At 43.4% G+C, this 22,283-nt stretch overlaps 1 protein-coding gene across 6 annotated transcripts in view; it reads left to right on the top strand.

Moving 5' to 3' along the window:
- ST6GAL1 (ST6 beta-galactoside alpha-2,6-sialyltransferase 1) overlaps window positions 1-20,264 on the top strand; it is a 114,539-nt gene extending 94,275 nt beyond the window's left edge. For all 6 annotated transcript variants that reach the window (XM_058662137.1, XM_058662134.1, XM_058662135.1 and 3 more), the window contains 5 exons: window positions 3,545-4,199; window positions 7,990-8,087; window positions 15,512-15,610; window positions 16,748-16,922; window positions 18,811-20,264. In XM_058662137.1, coding sequence (XP_058518120.1) covers window positions 3,596-4,199; window positions 7,990-8,087; window positions 15,512-15,610; window positions 16,748-16,922; window positions 18,811-19,052 — 1,218 coding nt within the window. In that variant the 5' untranslated portion in view covers window positions 3,545-3,595 and the 3' untranslated portion in view covers window positions 19,053-20,264. The remainder of the gene's footprint in view (window positions 1-3,544; window positions 4,200-7,989; window positions 8,088-15,511; window positions 15,611-16,747; window positions 16,923-18,810) is intronic.
- Window positions 20,265-22,283: the final 2,019 nt, after the last annotated feature.

The following is a 22,283-nucleotide window of genomic DNA, read 5'->3' as shown; positions in this document are numbered from 1 at the left end:
CTCTCTAGAAACTCCCTCCAGATGGTGGACTTGGAGACTCAACGCAGGAGATGGTGAGGGACTAAATAGGTCTTCCTGCTCTGGAGTCATAACAGAGCACACGCTGTGAAGGCTGGGCACCCCAGGAGCTTGCAACACTGATGTTGGGCTGTCTGGGGAATCTGTTCTTTCCTGAGAAAATCACCTTGCAGTGCAGGTGTGGACAGGAAGCCAACCTCTACACTTGATTGATCACAGCTCCTTTCTGCTGTCTCCTTTCACTCACAAATATAGAAATCAAGAAGAAAGATGCTCCCCCGCCCGCATTTTCAAGTTACTTATGCAACTTGGGAAATTACTTCCATTTCCAAAACTTCCCTTTCTGTGATTACAAAGTTAATAAAGTCTCTGGTTACCTCACAGTGTTAGAGTGGGTCTAACGAATCCTAAGCAGAAGGAAAGGGCTTCCCAGGTGTTGAGTCAGAGCGCCCTGGTGATGGCTGGGCAGGACCGATGGTGAAGCTGGCTTTTCTGCCCCTGTCTGATGGAGCATTGTCTCTGGAGACTCTGATTTTTTAATCCAATTTCCTCAGTGCTGACTCTACACTGTTCCTCATCACAGGCCCCTGACCCTTAGTGGGAAGACCAGGAGCTTTTAGAGTTAAACAGATGTAGCTTGGAATCCTAATTCCACCACCGATTAGCTCTTGACCTTGGAGAAGCCTTATGACCTTGCCAAATTTCCTTTTCTTTCTTTCTTTTAAAAAGATTCATTCATTTATTCATTAAAAAAAAGAGTTGGTGGGGTGGTAAAGAGAGATCTTCCATCTAGGGGTTTAATCCCCAGATGATCACAATGAGTGGACCAGGCCAAAGCCAGGAGCCAGGAGCTTCATCCAGGTCTCCCTCCCACATGGGTGGCAGGAGCCCACATACTTTTACCATTTATCACTTTCCAAGGTGCAGTAGCAGGGAGCTGGATCAGAAGTGGAGTAGCTGAGACTTGAATTGGCATCCATATGGGATGCTGGCATTGCATATATTAGCTTTACTAGGCATGCCACAATACCAGGCCCATCTTCATTTTCTTTCTTTTTTCCTTCCTTCCTTCCTGTCTTTTTGTTTTTCTAACATTTATTTCTTTTCATTGGAAAGTCAAATATATATATATATATGCATATATATATATATATATATATATAGAGAGAGAGAGAGAGAGAGAGAGAGAGAGAGAGAGAGAGAGATATCTTCCATTCACCAGTCCAGTCCTCAAGTGGAAGCAAGAGCTGGAATTGAGCTGATCCGAAACTAGAAGCCAGTAGTCTCCTTCAGGTCTCCCACATTGGCATAGGAGCCCAAGGACTGTATCTATCCTCACTGCTTTCCCACCCGAAAGCAGGGAGCTGGATCAAAACTAGCACCGATATGGGATTCTGGCACCCCAGGAAGAGAATTAGCTTGCTATGCCACTGTATGACCCCATTCTTCATTTCCTCAGATAGGGTTGCTGTACTTCCGCCCCTTGTGTTCTGGTGTGAACTGCAGGTAAAGTGTCTACCTGCAGTGTGAACTGCAGGTAAAGGCCCTACATACACTGCTACTTCCCTTTGCTTCTAGTTCTGCAGCTGTCACGTGGTCATGTGGTTCATTTTGTTGACTCTAAGAGGAAATTGAATGCCTTGATTTTCAGATATTATCACAAGCCCTCCTACCTCCCCCACTGTGATCTTAGGTCTGAATTCTTCATCTTGTGTGTATATTTTGCCACTTTCAAAATTTCAGCAGCCCAAGGTAGGAACTCATTCTAGTTACTAAGTTCTGGGACCATAGGAGATATCATTTTGGCTAGGATCCCAAGAACCTCATGAGCATCAGTAAAATAGAATCTCAGGTAAGGACCCTGCATTCAAGCTGAATAGTGGTTCCAGTGCTGCACTCTGTCGCGTTTCACTACCCCACATCCCCTTCACCTAACCCCCAGGCTGAGGGGTTGCTTCTTCTCTGCTCAGACCTTCTCTGGTGTCTTTGCATTTACCTAGTTCAAAGCCTGTTACCAACATCCTTCCAGTTGAACGTCTCAGCACTCTGTGAGATTTACAGACATAGATATTGACTTCCCCAAGAACACCAAGAATAAAGACAAGACTTCAGATTTTGTGAATAGCCAGCAAAACACCAAAACACCTTTTTTTTTTTTTTTTTTTTTTGCTCTGATATCTTTAGATGCAGACTCCATGGGAAGGCACCTTAGACTGCTTACTGGTAGATTATCGGTCCTCTGGTAAATGAAGGTAATTGCTTTATCTTATTATAGTAAATAAGGCTAGTGATCGGGAAAGAATTTGTTTTCCAAAAGGAAAAGATACTGTTTGAGTTCAAAGTGCTCTCATCTTGCATTCAGTTACACAATAAATTCTGAGAAAACAAAGTGGGTTTTTACCCAGAGGTAAAGGCTCTATTTACTTTAGTGAAATTTATTTTTCGGAACTTTCAGCAGTTCAGCACATGAGGAGAGGACATGGGTTATGGAATTGAGTGCCCTTGGAATTCAATCTCTGTGCAGCCATTTGAGGTCCTGGGCATTCCCTTAATATCTCATAGTATCAGGTTGCTAATGCATAAGAATGGAGATTGTAATTTCATTCCCATGACTTACGACTGCTAATGACCACAGCCTCTTTGGCCAGCACAGGAGGTGCCCATCATACTACATGATGAGTATGATGCTTCCTGGAGCTGCACACCATACTGACTCTGGATAGGGCGAAATTGGAAATGGTAAAATGCAAAAACATCTAATATGCCTAATACACTTTTATTTTAATTTTGCTAATTGGCTACCTCTCTGGTGTTACTGAGATTTCCTGTTTTGTATCACAAAATTGCTTAGTTTTCTATCTTTTATTTCCCTCATTCCATCTCTCTCTCTCTTTCTTTCTCTCTTTATTTATTAGATAGGACACTACACAAACTAGAATGTCATATTATGGAGCTAAAGTTTACTTTTCTTCTCAGAAAGTAGTATAAAATCACAGCTCTCAGAGAGGTGCACCACAAATTAAAGGCAAGAGGTCTTTTATGATTTTTTTAAAAAAGGATCCATGACCCCTTAGAATTTTAGAGTTTCCTTTCTGTGAGGTACACTGATCAGGCCTGCCCCCTCTTTTGTTCTGTTGTATTCAATTATACCTGCCTTCATGTACCAGAGGATCACAGTTTCTGAAACCAAATAATACATAAGATGTAGTTCCAGACCTCAGCAAGCTCACAGCACAGTCAGGCAGCTCGCCCAAGGCGGCCAGAAGTGACAAGGCTGAACATGGTAGTGGTGGAAGGATCCAAGAAGCATCCGAGGGCTCAGAGAGAAAGAGGAGAATGTCTGAGGGAATACTTGTGACATGCAAAGAACGAACTGAGTTTGATTGCAGAGTTGGAGGGAGGCAAACCGGGGTTGAGATCTGTCTCCTCATTCTAGATGCATGGATCGGCTGGTTACCTCCCCAAAGGCCATGTGTGGATTTTTGTTGCATCATTTCCCCCCACCCCCTTGTTTTTACTTTTGTAGGCTCATTCTCCTGCTCAGAACGGAGTGGCTTTCCCCAACACATCTTTCATTATGATCCATACCAACCTGAAGAAAAAGTTGAGCTTCTTTTTCCTGGTTTTTCTCCTGTTTGCTCTCTTCTGTACGTGGAAAGAAAAGAAGAAAGGAAATTACTATGATTTTCTTAAGTTGCAAACCAAGGTCCAAGTGCTGAACAATCTGGAGAAACTGGCTCTGGGGTCTGGCTCCCAGGCTGCATCTTTAAGTAACACCCAAAACCCCCTCAGGAGTGGCCAGACCCTTAATAGTCCCAAGGGCTCTGCCAAGGCCAAACCAGAGGCTGCTTTTCAGGTGTGGAACAAGGACAGCTCATCCAAAAACCTTATCCCCAGGCTGCAAAAGATCTGGAAGAATTATCTGACCATGAATAAGTACAATGTGTCCTACAAGGGCCCGGGGCCAGGCGTGAAATTCAGTCCCAAGGCCCTTCGCTGCCATCTCCGGGACCACGTGAACGTATCCATGGTGGAGGCCACAGATTTTCCCTTCAACACGTCTGAATGGGAGGGTTACCTGCCCAAGGAGAACATCAAGACCAAAGCTGGGCCATGGGGCAGGTGTGCTGTGGTCTCGTCAGCAGGATCTCTGAAAGCCTCCCAGCTGGGCCGAGAAATAGGTATGTTCCTAGGTGGTTTTTTTTGTTTGTTTGTTTGTTGTTGTTCTCTGAACCTTAAGTGACAGCCAGGGACAAAGATGCAAGTGTGGCTTGATGGAGCAGGAGCACATGTGCCTGGCAGTGTTTCCAACTGTCCGCGATGCTGTAGGGCAGCTGAAAGAGGTGGAAGTGGGGATATAGGCCCATAGCGCCTCTATTAGGGAGGATATTTTTAAGCTGTTTCACGATTGGTGTTGCAGATATTTTCATTTCAAAAAAGAGTTCTGCCACTATCAATAAGCAAAAACAAACAAAACAATAACAGCAAACTATCATTGATCTTTGAAAGTATTGAAAACATAGATGTCTACTGCGCTTTCAGGTTCTGAAAATCTGTTGAAGGAAAGATCATGTTGTCTTCTCCTAATGGGCTGATGTTCTGTTTTTCTCTTTGAAAATACTTGGAGTGGGAATTCTTAACTTGGGAGCTCTGGACCAACTGTAAAGGGTTTATGAGTCTGTAAAATTGCATGCAGGGGTGTCTGTGGATGAGGGGCATGTGTGTTTGTGTGTGTAAGACTGTCTGTGGTTTTTCCAGAGACAGAGTTCACAGTTGAGTCTCAGAGACATCTATGGTAAAAAAAAAAAAATTCGAAATCACTGGTCAACATTTAAAGATAGAAAGTTGATCCACATTTGTAGAGCTGTGCAACAGACAGCTATGGGTTTACTTAGCGCCTCTTTTTGTTGTTATTTGGAGAGAATCTGTTTTCCATCACTGTAAAATGAATCAGACTAAAACAAGCAAAGTGCAGGAAGCCTTGCTTCTCTGTCAGGCCAGAGGGACTGGAGCAGGTGAAGTTATTGGTCTCCATTTTTATTTCCTTCATGTGACTGCCAGGAAAAATGGTCTCAAACCAAGCACAGGCTCTCAAGGAAGAGGAGTTGACCCAAATTGGAATCTCTAGAGCAGAGAGAAGTGGTGAGATCACATTTTCTACCTCCCCAAACAGGCAGTGTTTACTCATAACAGCTGCCAAATGACCAGTTCTACCTGAATGAATGCTTTTGCCTTTTTAGTTTCTTTTTCACTTTGTTTTCAAGAAACTAAATGCATTTGATTTTTGTTCATCCACAATGGAACTAAATTTCATTCTTCCCCATTTTTGCCATATAATAGCAATGTTTAGGCTATGCCAGGTGGTAGCTGCTCCTTCTTCTTCATACCAAGGTATCATTGCCATGCCTGGTTGAAATTATGAATTTTGACACCTAGCATGAGAACTCTGAGAACTGTAGCTATAGTGTGGTTTTTATGCTAAAGGTTTCTAGTGATTTTTAAGTAATCAGTTTTTGTTTTTCTATTATTCATTTTAAAATTTTTATTTTTTCATTTGAAAGGTAGAGAAAGAGAGTGGTTAGTCAGAGATCTGCCTAGTCACTCCCTAACTGATCAATTCATCCAGGCCTGGGAGACAGGAAGTCAGGAGACAAGAACTCAGTTCAGGTCTACTACTTGAGTGGTGGGCGTCCAAGTACTTGGACCATCACTGCTGCATTCCAGAGTGCATATTAGCAGGAAACTAGATAGGAAGGAATGGAGCCAGGAATGTGGGTGTTCCAAGTGGTGTTAAGACCATTGCAACAAACACCTGCCACACCTTGCACTGATTTAAAATTTTTCTGTAGACTGCTATTTCAATTTAAAATACATACCAAGGGAGAACTTTGATCCTGGTATATAATAAACATTTGTTCTTTTTCTTTTTTTTTAAAGATTTATCTTTATTACAAAGTCAGATATACAGAGAGGAGGAGAGACAGAGAGGAAGATCTTCCGTCCGATGATTCACTCCCCAAGTGAGCCACAACGGGCCGTTGCGCGCCGATCCGAGCCAATCCGATGCCGGGAACCAGGAACCTCCTCCAGGTCTCCCACGCAGGTGCAGTGTCCCAATGCATTGGGCCGTCCTCGACTGCTTTCCCAGGCCACAAGCAGAGAGCTGGATGGGAAGTGGAGCTGCCGGGATTAGAACCGGTGCCCATATGGGATCCCGGTGCGTTCAAGACGAGGACTTTAGCCGCTAGGCCACGCTGCCGGGCCCAATAAACATTTGTTCTTAAACATCATATTTTCTATCTTTTATAGAGTGTATCTTCTATGCGTTTACTAATAGGCATGTTAAGGCATTCATTCATTTATTCTTTTTACTCATTCATGAAGTCATTCAACATTACAAAACAAAAGCTTAGAACATTAAAGAGAAATGCCGTTTATTGAATTCTGGAAATTTCAGGCAGCATATCAGTGTCTAAGACTTTCTACTATCTCCAGAATTTATTGAACCTATTCCCAACTATTGAACATATTAGATAATCTTAACTTGTTTGGTCTTACAAATAGTAATGCTAGCAAAGTTTTTGTGTGATAACTTGAGAAACTAAACCTGCTTTTCAATGGGAGTAATATTCATACAAATGGGGCTTGAAAACTCAAATCTGCTAGTTCTATGACTATTTAAAATTTTCAAAAATTTATTTGAAAAGCAGAATAAGAGAGAGAGCGAGAGAGCGAGAATGTTCCCATCCACTTGTTCGCAATGCCTGGGGCTGGGCCAGGCTGAGGCTGGGTATTTCAGTCCAGGTCTTCTCTGTGTGTGGCAGAGACCCAGCTGTGTGATCTAGCTGCTGACTCACAAAGTGCTCATTAAGAGAAAGCTGAGTAGACTGACATTGCGGTATAGCACGTTAAGCTGCTGCCTGTGATACGAGGATCCTATCAAGACTTCACTTCAAGTCTTAGATTCTCTACTTCTGATCCAATTCTCTACTAATGCACCTGGGAAGGCAGTGGAGAATGGTTTAAGTTCTTAGGCCCCTGCATCCTCACGGGAGACCTGGATGAAGCACCTTGCTCGTGCTTCAGCCTGGCCTGGCCCAGCCCATGCCTTGTAGCCATCTGGTAAGTGAAACATTGGGTGAACCAGCTCTCTCTGTATAGCTTTTCTACTCTCTATAATTCTGCCTGTCAATTAAACCTCAAGAAAAAAAGAGGATGTGAAATGGGGTGCAAAGTTGTGGAGAATTTTTGGGCAAAATTTTGAAATCCGTATGTTGTTTTCATAATATGCATCTCCATGATTTTTTGAACACCCCTTGTGTATTGTTTGTGATATAATTCTTATTAGAAATAATGAAAAAATAAGACATGTGATTTAATTTAACCCTATGACCTCTTGTGGCTTTTGTGCCATATCAAGTTGCAACCCTTCCTTGAACCTCAGGTTTCTGAATAGAAATAGAAGACAACTCTTAGATATTGTCTTGGATGTCGCAGTGATTTGTTTCCATTGCCAAGTGCCGCTTGCTTTTCATGGCACAAAGGGGTAATTTGTAGTGTTGGGATAAACTAGATATATGGTAGCATCTTCACTTTTCCAAAGGTCTAGAAATACAGGCCTCCTGGTAACATGAAGAGAATATCTAGTTTGCCGTTTGATAAATGGAGCATGAGTGAACTACTGAGTAGTTCATTGACTCTGCTCACTTGGTGTTAACCTTGGTGCACAGGTATCACTGAATGGATTTTAGGAATGTCATGATATGACTCCTATAGCCTTGGCAATGGTTAGTAAACAATAATTACTTCTGCATATGAGCTTTGTCTAAGCACCAGACAAATATTGTTTTCTCTGTGTATGATGATGGGTACAGATGGGGAAATATTATTCCCTTGCCCTTGCCTTCTTCTGTGTCTTACTGTGTATCTCCAGGACTTAACACCTCCTTTCTGTTTCTTTGTGGTTTGTAGATGGTCATGATGCAGTTCTGAGATTTAATGGGGCACCCACAGCTGGCTACCAACAAGATGTGGGCACAAAAACTACCATTCGCCTGATGAACTCTCAGGTAAAATTTCTCCCATGCAGATAGGGAGTGAGAGAAGAACTGCCATGTGTGTTGTACAGCAGAATGCATCTGCTGGGAGTACATCAGACATGCACCTTAAGCTTCTTGATCTTTCTGAGTTCTGGACTCCACACTGAAGAAGGAGAAGACAGGGATTCCATGTCTCAGCCTGGTGATATGCTCATCAAAATCCCCTGTGAATTTCATCTGCACCCAAGAATTTATCTAATGCCTAGGGAAGCAGAAATTTGTTGTCTCTGTAGCTTAAAGGTTGTACCTGGACTATCATAGCAAGAACAGGGAATTCCAGAGGGAAAGTGAGGAATGTTATGAAAAGTCAACGAAATATTACATGTAGCAGCTGTAAAAGTGTTGTTTAAAAACCATGTCATTGCTTGATTAGGTGTAATTCGGCATTAAAATTTGTGTGTAACCCCATGAATTCCCTTAGATAATTAGCTTCCTGAGGTATATTGAGGCAGTGCACACTGATTTCCCAGTACCAGTGAAACCTTCAGAAACATTCTTGTCACTAAGTTATGTTAATAGATTTACTTCGTGGGTAAAACTGGATTGCAGATCTATCAAGACTGCACTAGAGGGCTGTACACCTGCTTGCCTCCATTGTGGTGCCTAAACATTTGCCTTGTCCTGAGTCAGCAGAGGAGCTCTGGGTATTTGGGGCAATGTTTAGTCTCTGTGTACTTTGTTAGGTCTTCTAGAAATGAAGTGAACCCTGGACCTCAACAGAAATCATCTTTCAGAGCTGCCCCCTCATAATGTGTATCTCTTCTCTGCTATGGCAGGGCTCCGCTCCTCTTCTTTCTCTGTACTTCCTGATTTCCGGGAACTCACCAGCTGGGCAGATTTGCTCCCTGCATAGCCTGATTTTTATTGTAGGACAACAACTATAAGAATATTCCTATAATGAGATGAGGATTGAGGAACTTAATTTGTTTAAAATGGCCACCATCCTGCTTTTTGTTCTTCCTCTAATACTTTCTGCCTCTTAAAATAGAAAGAAAGAAAGAAAGAAAGAAAGACACTTTATGTCAGTATAGCATCCTCTAGTAGTCGCCCATTGTTTTGAGACGCCGATATGCCTATTTATCATTCAATCTTGTACTTTGGGTTTTTATACCTATGTTGTTTGACTTACGGGGTTATACCTTGATAAACCCATTGTAAATTGAAAATATTTTTAAGTAAAAATGCACTTCATCCATCTAACCCAGCAAACATCACAGCTTTGCAACATGATCCACCATATAGGAGAGGCTGCTTCCTTTCATGAACACATGTCTGATTGTATTCTGTCCTCTATGGGGATAGAGTTAACTACCACAATAGTATCCTATCACTAGCCTGCGAAAAGGCCAAAATGCAAAATGTGGAGAATTGTTCTGTAAGTGTGCTACTTTAAAAAAAAAGATTTATTTATTTTTATTGGAAAGGTGGATATGCAGAGAGGAGACAGAGAGGAAGATCTTCCATCCGATGATTCACTCCCCAAGCAACTGCAACAGCCGAAGCTGTGCCAATCTGAAGCCAGGAGCCAGGAGCTCTTCTGGGTCTCCCACACAGGTGCAGGGTCCCAAGGCTTTGGGTTGTCCTCGACTGCTTTCCCAGGCTACAAGCAGGGAGCTGGATGGCAAGCAGGGCTGCTGGTATTAGAACCGGTGCCCATATGGGATTCCGGCACGTGCAAGGCGAGGACTTTAACCATTACACTATTGCGCTGGGTCCAGTATGCTAGTTTTGTAAAGTCAAAAGTTTGTATGTTGAGTAAGTTGGTGACTGTATTACTTTCATTGTAACTAAAGGAAGGAGGGTTAAAGACAGGGTTTGATTAAGCATGAGACTCTGGAGTAAATACAGTTAGTCTTTGAAAGACAGGCAGGATTTGGAGAAATAGCAATAGGGACACATTTAGATAGTGGAATTGGCAGGACAAAGGTATGTGAGACCTCCAGGTCTCTGCAACTTTATGGTTGCCTAGACTCTGGCCGGTCTAGAAGTTGGGCACAGCTTTGCCCCATTCTCTTTTCATGTCCCAGTTACAGAAGCTTAGCTGTCAGAGTATGTATGAGTAACGGGAGAAGAGTTGAAGCTGCAGTTGGTTTCTGACTCTTATAACCAACTAAAATCACTGAGATTATTTCTTGGGGGTGATGGCTAAAGTCAAGGAGGAAGGTAGAGATATGAATCACACTACTCTGGTCCTAGGGATGACTAATCTGAACTATGTTCTGGATCTCCATGAAGAGATGTGAGGTAGACCCTTGTATAAATGTGGTTGGAGTTTAAAGTCAGGTCTAAACGAGTTGAGAATTAGTATGTCATCTGTGTCTTTGTAGCAGTGAAACCATGGTACTGAATGGCTGCACCAGAGAAGAGTGGAATGAGGAGAGGAGTCCCGTCTAGGAGCTTTGGGTAGCCAAAAGAGAAGCAGAGAGTGGTTGTCTGTGTCAGACGCTTCTAAAGGGCCAGCTTAGATGAAGAGTCAATAACATTTGCCCTTTTTGGCAAAAGGGAGGCCGCTGGTGATCCTAGCAAACATTGTGTGAGGAGAGAGATGAAGCTGGAAGCCAGACTGCAGTGTATCAAGGGGTGGCTAGGAAGAGTGAAATTGGTGGCCAGTAACTCTGATTCTAATGGAAGGCACACTCTCTTGTGAGAATTGAGGATTTCAGGGGCAGTTTTTGTTCTTTTCATTTCCTAGGACTGGAGAGTATTGAATAAGCTTAGCAGTCAGTATGGGGTGGGATGGGAAGGGTCCTGGGAAGATGGCAGAGTGGGAAGCACCCCAGCTTCCTCCCCACCTGGACAGCCATTGCACTGGCAGAATCTGTCATGTGACTGTTTTGGAACTTTGGAGTCTGGTTGAGGGCTTGTAAATTCCTGGAAAGGGTTTAGAAGGTGAATTGCAGATCATTTAAGCTGTTATCAGAGTAGCATTCTGTCCTACCCCTAAAGTCTTGTGCTGTGATTACTGGTTCCTACTGGCCAATAAGTATATGAAAAGGTGCTCAACATCACTGATTGTCAGAGAAAGGCAAATCAAACTACAATGCAATACCACCTGACCAACATTAGAATGTCTTCTGTGAGGAAAATTGCCATGATTCTTTATTGGTGGGAATGTACAATAGTAACTTTTGTAAAATGATGACAGTTCCTCAAAATATATAAAAATAAGATTATCATATGATCTAGCAACTCCTCTGCTTTGTATAGTGTTAAAAGAACCAAAAGCAGAATATGAAGACATATTTGCCTACCCATGTTCAGGGTACTGTTATTCGTAATAGTTAAACTGGACACCCCAATGTCTATCAATGAGTAAATGAGTGAGCAAAGTGTGGTGTACAGGTGTGATGCATATAATGAAATAACCCTCAGTCTTAAAGAAGAAGAAAGTTTTGACACATGCTACAGCATGAAGCTACACTCAATGAAAGAAGCCAGCACAAAAAAGACAAATATCACAAAATCTCACTAGTATGAGTTACCTGGAGTATGAGTCAAAATCATAGCTACGGATAGCAGAATGGTGGTTACTAGGAACTGAGGGGGAGGCAGAGGAGTTGCCGTTTAATGAACACAGTTTCAGGATTGAAAAGATTTAAAAGAATTCTGGAGATGGATACTGGTGAAAGTAGTAAAACACTGTGAAAATACTTAATACCTCTGAGCTGGACTCTTAAGCTTGGTAACATGGTCTATTTTAAATTCAAAATTAAAATTTGGAAATAAATGTCAGTGGAGGAGATAGTCACAGAAGGACAAATACTGCAAAGTTTATGTAAGATACTGGCAGTAGTCGCTCATACGAAAAGGAAGCAGGAGGGAGGTTTGGTGATGGTAGTGAGGGGTGTGTAACAAGGGGCTGTAATTCAGTTTGGGAAGATGACAAAATTGCAGATATGGATGCTGGGACTGACTGTACTTTCCCAAATCCTAAGTGGCCGGGTCCCTTGTTTCCCAGCAGGGACAATGGGCTGCCTTGGTGCTCCTGGACAGTGCTCACCATAAGAGACACAGGACTTCTCTTCTGCTTATTTTCAGAAAACAGTAAGATTATGACTCTCATGCAAAGGAATCTGTGGTTAAGATTTTAATATACTCACATGAGAAACTAGGTAGAAACTAGAGCTGGTTCAGAGGAAAAGTCAAAACAGCATTAACGTGAGGTAAAGGAATCAGGCTTGTTTTCCCATGAGATAGTAAAGGAGGAAGTCAGTCGATCGAAACTCCTCAGGGCTGAACTGAGTCAGCGTGTCTGTCGATTGCCCACAATCAGAGAACTGTGCGATGGCTCCTGCAAAATCTGACTCTGAGCGGGGACAAAGGTGTGCTACAGACAATTCTGTTTTCCACTGAAGCACACATTTTCTCGTGCTTCTAGAGCTCTGTCCCCCACAACAGGGTTGGGAGGAAGATGCTCCGCTTCACAGGGAACACTGTCCACTCTCAAAGAAATCCTTTTTGTTGGCTTTGGGACACTAGCCGTTCTTCCTGGTCACCTTTAGAGAAGGCACTGAAGAGTTGGGCTGTCCCTTTGATACTCTGGTCGTGGGCAGCTCCTTTAGAGCACTTGGGATTGGAGTCTTTCCTTCATTGTGCGTTCATGATGTCCTAGGATGCTGAAAGGCCATCCTCCCTACCTTCTGGTAATTATGCCACAATCTCGTGTCAGTGTCTGTGTGGGAGCAAAATGAGCCCACACCATCAGGCACTGCAGGCACCTGGCTTTCCAAAAGCACTGGAGGTGTGGTGCTGCTTGGGTGGAGTTCTGCCCTGGACCAGCTCCTTCTCTTCATGGACGGGGAGCTCCTGCTGCCAGCAGCCATCTTCTGAGGGCAGCAAGGCTGCCTTGCTCAAGATCCTGTTCCATACATAGCTCAGAGCTGTCTTTTATGCATCTGGACAATGATGACACCACGGAGAACAAAAAGGGGTTTCTGGTTGAGAAGATGGCTTTTTATAGAGAACTGTGTCATACCCGGGTTTCGGCTCAGCAAACCTATTCAGGTTCCCCGTGCCAGGTGTGGTTCTGAGATGCAACAGGAAAAATTTTAAATATGGGGCTTTAATGATTTCAGTTTTGACTCTGAGTATAGGAAGGTTTCTGCGAATCTCAACTGAGCACCTGCTGTGTTCACTGGGCCTGAGAGAGAGAAGACAATGACAAAAAAAAAAAAAAAAAAAAATCCGGTGGCTTCCTTAGAAGCTTTGCAAGAGCTGCAGAGAGAAAACCTTGTTTGCTGTTTGCCTAGTGTCAGGACACCTGGCTTTGTTTGGCTAGTGAGAAGGCCTCCTGGCTGGACTTCAACCAGGTCATTCCCACATGACTTAATGGGGCTTCTCCTGAAATAATAGTTGGTCCCATTTATTTAATATGTATATAGTCAGGCATTGCTTATTAATGAGGGCCTATTCTGAGAAATGCATTGTTTCAAAGCACAATGATTTGGCCATTGTGTAAACATTGTAGACTGTAAGACTATGGAATATGTGTGTGTGTACACATGTGTGCCTGTGTTCATATGTCTATCTTATAGCCTATTGATCCTAGAGACATGATCAGCAAAATCAATATGAGATTAAGTCAAACTCAAGAAAAAGTGCATGTGCTGGGCTTTTACATGACAGCAATCCTATAAGGTTATAATGGAGCGGAAAAACCCATTGCCTGGTAATGCTGCAGCACAATGCATATTTGTGTGTGTGCATGTGCTGGTGTAAGCACAAAAACTGTGCTGCCAGTCCTTTAAGAGCCCAGCACACACAGTTCTACACAGTATATAATACTTCATCATGACGATAAATTACTATGTGACTACTTTATGTGTTTGCTGTACCGTACTGACTGTTGTGCCCAACCAACCGTGCCTTTACTGTCACACCATGACAGTTCAGCTACCCACTTTCCCAACCAGTCTGTGACTGCCTGCAGGCAGGGGCTGTGTCTTCCCTCTGGCTCCTTTACACCCAAGATGTCTGCACAGTCCCTGGCTGAGGTGGGCCCATTATCTTCATTTCTTGTTTCAAAGATACACTGAAGAAATGAAGTTACATTCTTCAGGCTCTTGAGGATGTCCTACACCTGTAGCTGGGCTGGAGCTGGCTCCATTGGTCTTAGAGGCCAGCCCAAGCCATCTCCATCCTGTGGCTGTTTTCAGATGCTACCTTAACGTGGGTTAGCTCTCGGCCTTGGTGATGGTGGTCGAGGTAGGAGGGATTATTACTGTGATCATCTTGCTCTCTTGACTTCATCTATGAAGTTTGTGTCTATCAGTGTTTTAGGGGCAATGTCATCTCCCATTTACCTTTTATTAAGGTAAAGGCCTGACAGCTGATCTCATATGCCAGGCTTGGCTTTCTTAAGAGGCATATGGCTCCCTTGTTGCTAAGCCTTAGGGTCACTGCTTTTGTATTTCTCATTCAATCTTGGCTCCCTTGTGATCTGGAAGCTCTGTTGGAGAAATCAAAGCAAATTCTTTTTCCCCCATTCACAGAAGAGAAAAGGGAAGGCATAGAGATAACCTCCCAGTCACAGGATAAGTTCAGCTCAGACTTTCTGGTATCCAATTGAGGAGGCTTTCACTTTCTGTTATCATACTTTCCTTGTTTTTGATAGGCAATTTAATCCACATAGTTTGTGTAGAATTTCCTGTATTCAGCTCTTTCCTTGACTTTGAATTCCTTGAATAGATCCCCCAAAATGGAATTATTGAGTCAAAGAATACAAATACAACTTTTAAAAAGGCTTGTGGCAAATTCTGCAAATTGTGCCCAGATGGTTGTCAAGCTCAAATGGTAGTCACATACCCGTGGTTCTCTTAGCAGCCTGGTGAGGGTCTCCTGTTTGAAGGTGCATCATGGTTTCATGCACACACACCACAGTCCTTTCACACCACAGTCCCTTCACATGAGCCAACTACTTTCTCTGATGCTCAAACAAGACATGCTGCTCTGGTGCACTCTGCTGTGGGCTTCATGAGAGAGAAAGAGAGAGAGAGAGAGAGAGAGAGAGAGAGAGAGAGAGAGAGAGAGAGAGAGAGAGAGATTGTGTTGGACCTTCTGTATGCTAAACTTTCTAGTTGTTCGAAGGGTTTCCCTAGCTCATTGTAGTTATATAGGATTCTGACTTTAACCCTTACTACCCAGTCTCCCAGCACCCTAAACAAGACATGATTCCATGAGCTAAAACACCTTGCTTTTCTCAATATGCCGTTACTCCATGGGACCAGTTCTGCTATATGACCAAAATGTCCTCTCAGGGTCACACAATTCAGGTTGTCATTTGTAACTGTTTTTTGCTGATATTAAGTATTGCTCTATTCTGATGTGTCAGTTACAATTCTAAGTTAAATGTTTACATGGAAGTCAAGTGACAGCTTGTCTCTTGCTAACTGCAGCTGGTCACCACTGACGGGCGCTTCCTCAAAGACAGTTTGTACAAGGAAGGCATCCTAATTGTGTGGGACCCCTCTGTGTACCATGCAGACATCCCAAAGGTAAGTTTGTTTCTGTGGGAGACACACATTAAATCCTTTGGTTGCATATTTATTTTCCTGAGCTCCTCAATTCTCAAGGTTCTGGGTAAGCTGGGCCAGCCTTTGAGGGCTTGTTCTTTGAGTTGTAGGATCCTCCATTATATCTGACCATGTAGATATTCCTGTCTCATAACAGCTGCCACCTATGCCCTGCCTGCCCTGCATTTACCTTCCAGTTACATTATGTACCAGGAGTAATCACAGCTGTATTTCTCACCCTCTGGGCTAGATTGTGTTCACAAAGGCAATTATTCCTAATAAGCAAAAACAGACAGTGGTTACTTTTCTTATAAATAAATAATAGTAGCACATTTTGGTCCCACATTCCTAGTTTCCAGAATTCTTAATTTGACTCATCTTAACAATGAGAAAGTAGATGGAAGCATTGCTTGCTTCCGTTTTACAGATGGGGAAACTGGAGTGAGAATGGAACAGTCTGCCTGTCCTGGGATATAAAGTACTAAGCAGAGGGCCCAGATCTGCATCATCTATTTCAGGGAAGGAGATAAGAGTCACTGGTGTGCCAGCTGATCTGTTCCTGAAGGAGGCTGCAGTGGCCATTTGAACAAATGGCTTTAAGGAGGATGGTCAGAGCGTACTGTTCTTGGGACATTTCATTCTTAAGCTGCATCCACTACTAGCTGAGCAGTTCCCTGATGAACCCTGGTACCCTCACTACCTTGGTTTCTACAGTTTTGCACTGATTTCCCTTAGGTTTCAAATGATGAAGAAAACCCTACACCCACAGATATGGCAACCTGTATTTCAATTTTGCTTAAGAAATGCATGATGGGACTAGAAGGTTTCATGGCCCCTTTCAGCTCTGCTGCCATTCCTAGAGGCTGCATTCCTGAAACCTGAAGCTACTCAGGTTCCTCCTTAAGCTCCACATCCCTTGTAAGCACAGGTTACATGCTGTTCTCCCTCTGCTATGCAGAGAGATCTGTGATGTAGTGGGAAGTTGGAATCTGCTCCAAGGGCTGTGCCTTAGTATCCTTCTGTGGTCTTCCTAGTCCTCTTCTGAACATGACTGGGCAGGAGTGTGTGTGAACCCTGGTGCATTTCTCCCCTTAACAAAACACTGTCCTTCTGTTCCAGTGGTACCAGAACCCTGACTACAATTTCTTCAATAACTATAAGAGATATCGCAATCTGCACCCCAGCCAGCCATTTTATATCCTCAAGCCCCAGATGCCTTGGGAACTGTGGGACATCCTGCAAGAAATCTCCCCAGAAGAAATTCAGCCAAACCCCCCATCCTCTGGCATGCTTGGTGAGTCTGTCTGAGGGCAGAGCATGTGTATGTGGTTCTAGAAGAGTTGAGCCTCTGCTGGGGTCTCATCCATTCATCCAGTCACAGTTCACCAAACACCTGCTAGGATTTTGCTAGACTAGTGTCCTGTGTGAGCAGTGAAACTCAGCTGGTGATGGTAGTGGGAATGTATGGGGCCATAGGGTCCGATATGGGATTAGCTGGAGGCAGAGTGTAGGGAGTCCTAAATGCAGGCCAAAGCTCTCTTCTTGGACTTTTTCACACCTTCTGTCTGCCTTTCTCTGAGAGTTTGGCTGGCCCATTGAAACACTTTCCTATTGTTCCAGGTGCTGTGTGCATAGTGATAAGCACCTCTCTCTAGTTCCCCACACTGCTTCCCACCTGATGGTCCCAGCCACTCTGCAGTGTGGTTCTTTTCTATCTCTCACATTGAACTACTGACTTTCAGGGTGGGGATTTTATTTAACATTCCTTAATGGGTCAGACAAGGAATGGCCCTTGAGCAAATGTTCCCTGAGTCAATGAATAAATAAATGTTAACATAAAGCATACTTTTTATAGAAAGAGGTCAGGGCATCTTCTTCATAACCTTTTATTTATCCTTTGAGTGGGTGCTTCCTGGCACCCTTTTGAGTAGGAGTAGTTGGCCTCTGGCGGAATACACCTTTCCTTTGCCTCTCTGCTACCTTTACCCATACTGTAACCTCCATCATCAGTCCTCCCTCTGCACCCTCCATGTCCGTGGTCCCTTTCACCTCTCACACCAGTGCTTCCCAAAGGCTTCCTTGAGTCTTCTCTCATGGGAAGTGATGCTTCTTGTAATTCCTAAGGGCATCATCTATGTCTACATCAGTGACTGACAGAGCTGACTTTTCTCTCTCATTGAACTAAGGGTACCCAGGAGTTTTCACCATCCCTGATTTTTTTCTAGAACAAAGTTGATAAAGGTGATTTACAGTTTGGCTGTCAGTGAGAACTGCTCCATCATTGAGTGAGATTTCCTCTATGAGGATACTTCAAAAAGTTGGTTAAAAAAAAAAAGAAAAAAGTAGGATTAGAAGATAATTTTGATTACAAATAAAAGTTGAAATCCACAGTTTTTCATAATGCATATCCCTCCCAAATTTAAAAAAATTCATACTTATATTGGGCAAAAAGTGATCTTAAAATCATGATGCTGTTTCATCCTTACAGTGGTCTATGCGGTAGGTCATTTGGGGTAGGTACAAGCTAGGGGCCCATGGAAGTGATGCACCCTGCACAAGATGACTCAGTGATTGGGGCCTATCATGGGTGGTAGCATGAGCCTCTTACCTCTTGTTTGGGCTTATGTCACAGTGTTCTGTACCACTTCCCTTGAGGACAACTTCCACTCCACTCTCTCTGAATGAACCAAGTTCATCAGTGCTGACCATGGGCTACTTCTGGTCCAATTGTCTCTTCTCTCAGCTAATAGAAGAAAAGTGTGGCTGCCCACACAGATTCCTGCCAGGACTGGAAGAGACAACCTTCTTCTAAATTCTATCATCCAAGAGGCTCCTCCAAGATATAAATGTGTTAGAAGATGCTAGTTACACCAAAATGGCATTGTCTCAGTTGTCTTGTTCTCTTTCTCCATGGAGCTGATTCCATTGATAAGTCATTGACAGAACAGTGGAGCCTTGAGATCTGCTAGTGTTCAGGAAAGGCCTTTCAGACACCAGACCTGAGTCTGGATCCTGGAGATATGAAGATACATAGTGCTCTTACAGCCCAGAGAACAGTCGGCTGGGCTAGACCAAAGAATTCAACATGGGGATCACAGAAGTAAATAGAGACTTTAGTGTAAGTGTGGGGTCATAAGCTGCTGAATCCACTGGGCGTTCCTCACCATTGTTCCCTTCCACAGGTATCTTCATCATGCTGACGCTGTGTGACCAGGTGGATATTTATGAGTTCCTCCCATCCAAGCGCAAGACTGACGTGTGCTATTACTACCACAAGTTCTTTGACAGCGCCTGCACCTTGGGGGCCTACCACCCACTCCTCTTTGAGAAAAACTTAGTGAAGCATCTCAATGAGGGCACAGATGAGGACATTTACCTGTATGGTAAAGCCACACTGCGTGGCTTCCAGAGTACTCACTGCTGAGACAGGGAAAGAGGACAGATCCTCTTTTTTTCTCCTTCATTAGGCATTGTATGACTGGTTTGGTGATCATACTAGCCTACGAAGACATTTTCCTGGGCTGTCCGAACCTCCTGTTTTGCCCTCTAGGGGTCTCTGTCAGCAAGAGCCTGGGATTTTAGGAACCTGGGGGAAGGAACCAGGTGTGATCTTCCCAGTAGGCACAGGGAGTGAGCAAGCCTCACCCACTTCCTGTTCATACTGATGAGCCAACATTCTCTCCAAACATCAGCCTCCCCTCTTTCCACATTGGTGGAGGCAAGACCTGCCCTCCCTCTTTCTGCCAAGACTGCCAAGGCTGGCCTTTGTTTTGCCTTGTTCAAATGATGTCATGCTTGCAAACCAGTGCTCTGTGTGGCCAGGAGTCAGCACCTAGATATTGATTTCATGTAAAAGAGCCTTCACAAATTATGAATGTGTCAAATATAGGCTGACTCTGCAGAGCAAGTAAGTAACACAGAGTATTAGACATATGCCTGATTGTTTCAGAGCAAAGTTGCTGCCAGTGTCCTTGCCCATAACGCTTGTTTCTATCACTCTAGGGATAGTTGGGTTGGTCCCTAGCCTGTGTGCTTATGTGCAAATGATTTTGATGGGCTCTACTTCACTCTCAGGTGGAGAAAAAAAGTTTAGAAAGATACAACTCCAGTCCTGGAGTTCTTCACAGCTGAATGGAAGAGAATGACATGTATGCAGGCTTTTGAGATTCAGTGGACTTAATGTATGTGGGCATGTAGACAAAAGGTTGTGTCTATGGATTATAGAGGGCTTCAGAGGACTAGACCATAAAGTGAGTCATAGAGAAAGAGAGAAATACATCAAGCAGGTTTTGACTTACTTGAACTGTACTTTCCCTTCTTCCTTTATCAACTACATTATTGTAAGAGGCTTGTCTGGGCTTGTTCTTGGAGGTCATAGCCAGTCCTCACAAGGTGAGAAGTTACTGCATGCATGTTCCTGGAGGTTGCTGGCAGCATGTAGTGGCATTGACATGTCTTCCACTTGTACAGTAAGAGAGCATCACCAAGATTCTCAAGAGGCTAGCCCACTATGGTTGGCAGATGTGATTCTCAAATGATTTTACTAAGTCCTCTTCCCACAGTAGATCCGTTACAGCCCTGGCATGGAAAGGTTAAACAACTTACTCAGGGTTACAGAGTAGAGCAAGTCCAGGATTCCCAAGGCTGGCCCCACATGCTCAAGGAACTCATCTTGCACCTGGCTTATTCATTTACTGCTAAACCCTTTATTTATGTGGGTAAGAGCACTGGATAGAGAAGTTTCAAGTTTTCCATTTGGTGCACCTCTACTTACCAGATGTGCCATTTTGACAAAATTCTGTTTCCTGAGCCTTTGTTTCTACATCTGTAAGATGGGGTGATGATCCTACCTCGCAGGGCTATTGTGAGGTTTGCATGAAAGCACCTGTCCAAGTTCTGTACTAGCACGTAACAGGTAGTTAGTTTCCTTTCTTTATGAAGGACTTCACTGTGCTTATACCTGGGCTGTTCACTGCTAGGAAGGAAGACAGGCAGGAAGTGGCTGTCCCTGTTGTGAGTCAGCTGTTATTTCACAGGAACACCCATAAAACTGAGGCAGTGGATGGTGCAGAGCATGCTTGTCCTCCTCTCTGCCTGCCTTCCAGATCCAATTCTGTGAGGACATGGGTGGAGCATCTGGGCTGTTTAACTGCTGTATGGGGCAAGTCCTATACTCTTGTCTGGGCCCGTGCATTCTTGCCTTGCTGCATGTGCTGATATAACTTACTGTAACTTGGACTCATGATCATTGAGTTCCAAGGAGGGAGGCAGTTGGTCAGCAGGAGATACATTTTGGCATGGAGATTGAGACTACACTGGGTAGAATCTAGTTTTTAATTGTTATTAATATAAGGTATCAAATTAATTTAATCATGAATCTGAGGTCTACAGAACTTATAATTCTGTGCTCTCTAAATGTGAAAGCTTTGATAAAATGCTTCCACATTTTGATAAAATAAGATGTGGATATTGTTGTGGATCTGGTGTGGTGTCTGATGTTTGTGCAGATTATTTTAAAATTATGAAGGATGCTGCGAGAAACCTTTCATCTCAGTGGGTTCTGTCTTTAGCAGCCACTTGCTCATCCTGTGTCATGAGGTCCTCTGACTCTTCCACCAAGCAAGTAAGCTAGTCTATTGGTTTGGAGTTGAGTGACTGATCTTTGGAACTTTTGAAACATGCCTAAATTAATTCTGAATCACCCAAAGATTATGATTATGTACAGTTTTAAAATAAATATGCCCCTTTTTGTAACAAACGGTTTCTTGTTTTTACTTATGACTGCTGATTGTCTATGGTTGTGAAGAAAGAAAAACAGCTGGGATGCTAAGAAATTCCACTCTGACCATCTTCCACTACCTCCCTGGCCTCATCCTTCTGCAATTATTCAGATAGGATATGGCTTCTGAACCCATGCAAATATTTAAAGTTTAAATCCAGAAGTCCTCTGTTAATCCTACTAAGGAAGGTGGAAACTTGATCAGCATTTGGAGGTGGACACATGAGAGGTCCTTAGGTCACAGGGGGCTTGCCTTTGTGAGATGATGGGTTATAAAAGTCGAGTTAGGTCTAGCCTCTTATTCCCCATGCTTACTGGTTCATCAGAAAACCACTTATCTGCATATGCACTGCCAATACTGTGCTCACCAGATTGTCACACCAGTGGAGACTACTGAATCTTGGGCGGTGAGCTTCTAAAACCGTTAACTAAGATCAACCTTCTTTCTTCATAAGTTGTTTGGATCCAATGTTTGCCTGTAGTGCTGGATGGAACTAATACACCTTTCTCTTCCATACTGCTAGAAAAAGAAGGGGTACTTATTTAGATGGAGAATAATTTAAATATCAACTGATTTTTCTTCTTTTTACTCTTGCATGGGTTCAAATAACTAAGTGGCTATTCACTCAATACCTCAGGGAAGGGATGCAATAGGGCAGAAAGCAGAATGAAAGGAAGGAAGGACCTTGCTTCAGTTCCTGAAACTCCCAGAGGCGTAATTGATGGCCCGTGGTAATAGCCAAAATATTGGGATAAAAAAATTCCAGAAGAGGATCAGAAGTTAGGGGATAGAAGATCCCTGTTCCTTATAAATCCCCCACTGCACAGATACCGCTCGAGTGTGTCCTAACCCCTAATACTGTGGATGGTGGCCTC

Source organism: Ochotona princeps, chromosome 3 (genome assembly GCF_030435755.1).
Source record: "Ochotona princeps isolate mOchPri1 chromosome 3, mOchPri1.hap1, whole genome shotgun sequence".
Lineage (NCBI taxonomy): Eukaryota > Metazoa > Chordata > Mammalia > Lagomorpha > Ochotonidae > Ochotona > Ochotona princeps.
The sequence above is the reverse complement of the archived record's forward strand: the minus strand, read 5'-3'. Positions and strand labels throughout refer to the sequence as shown.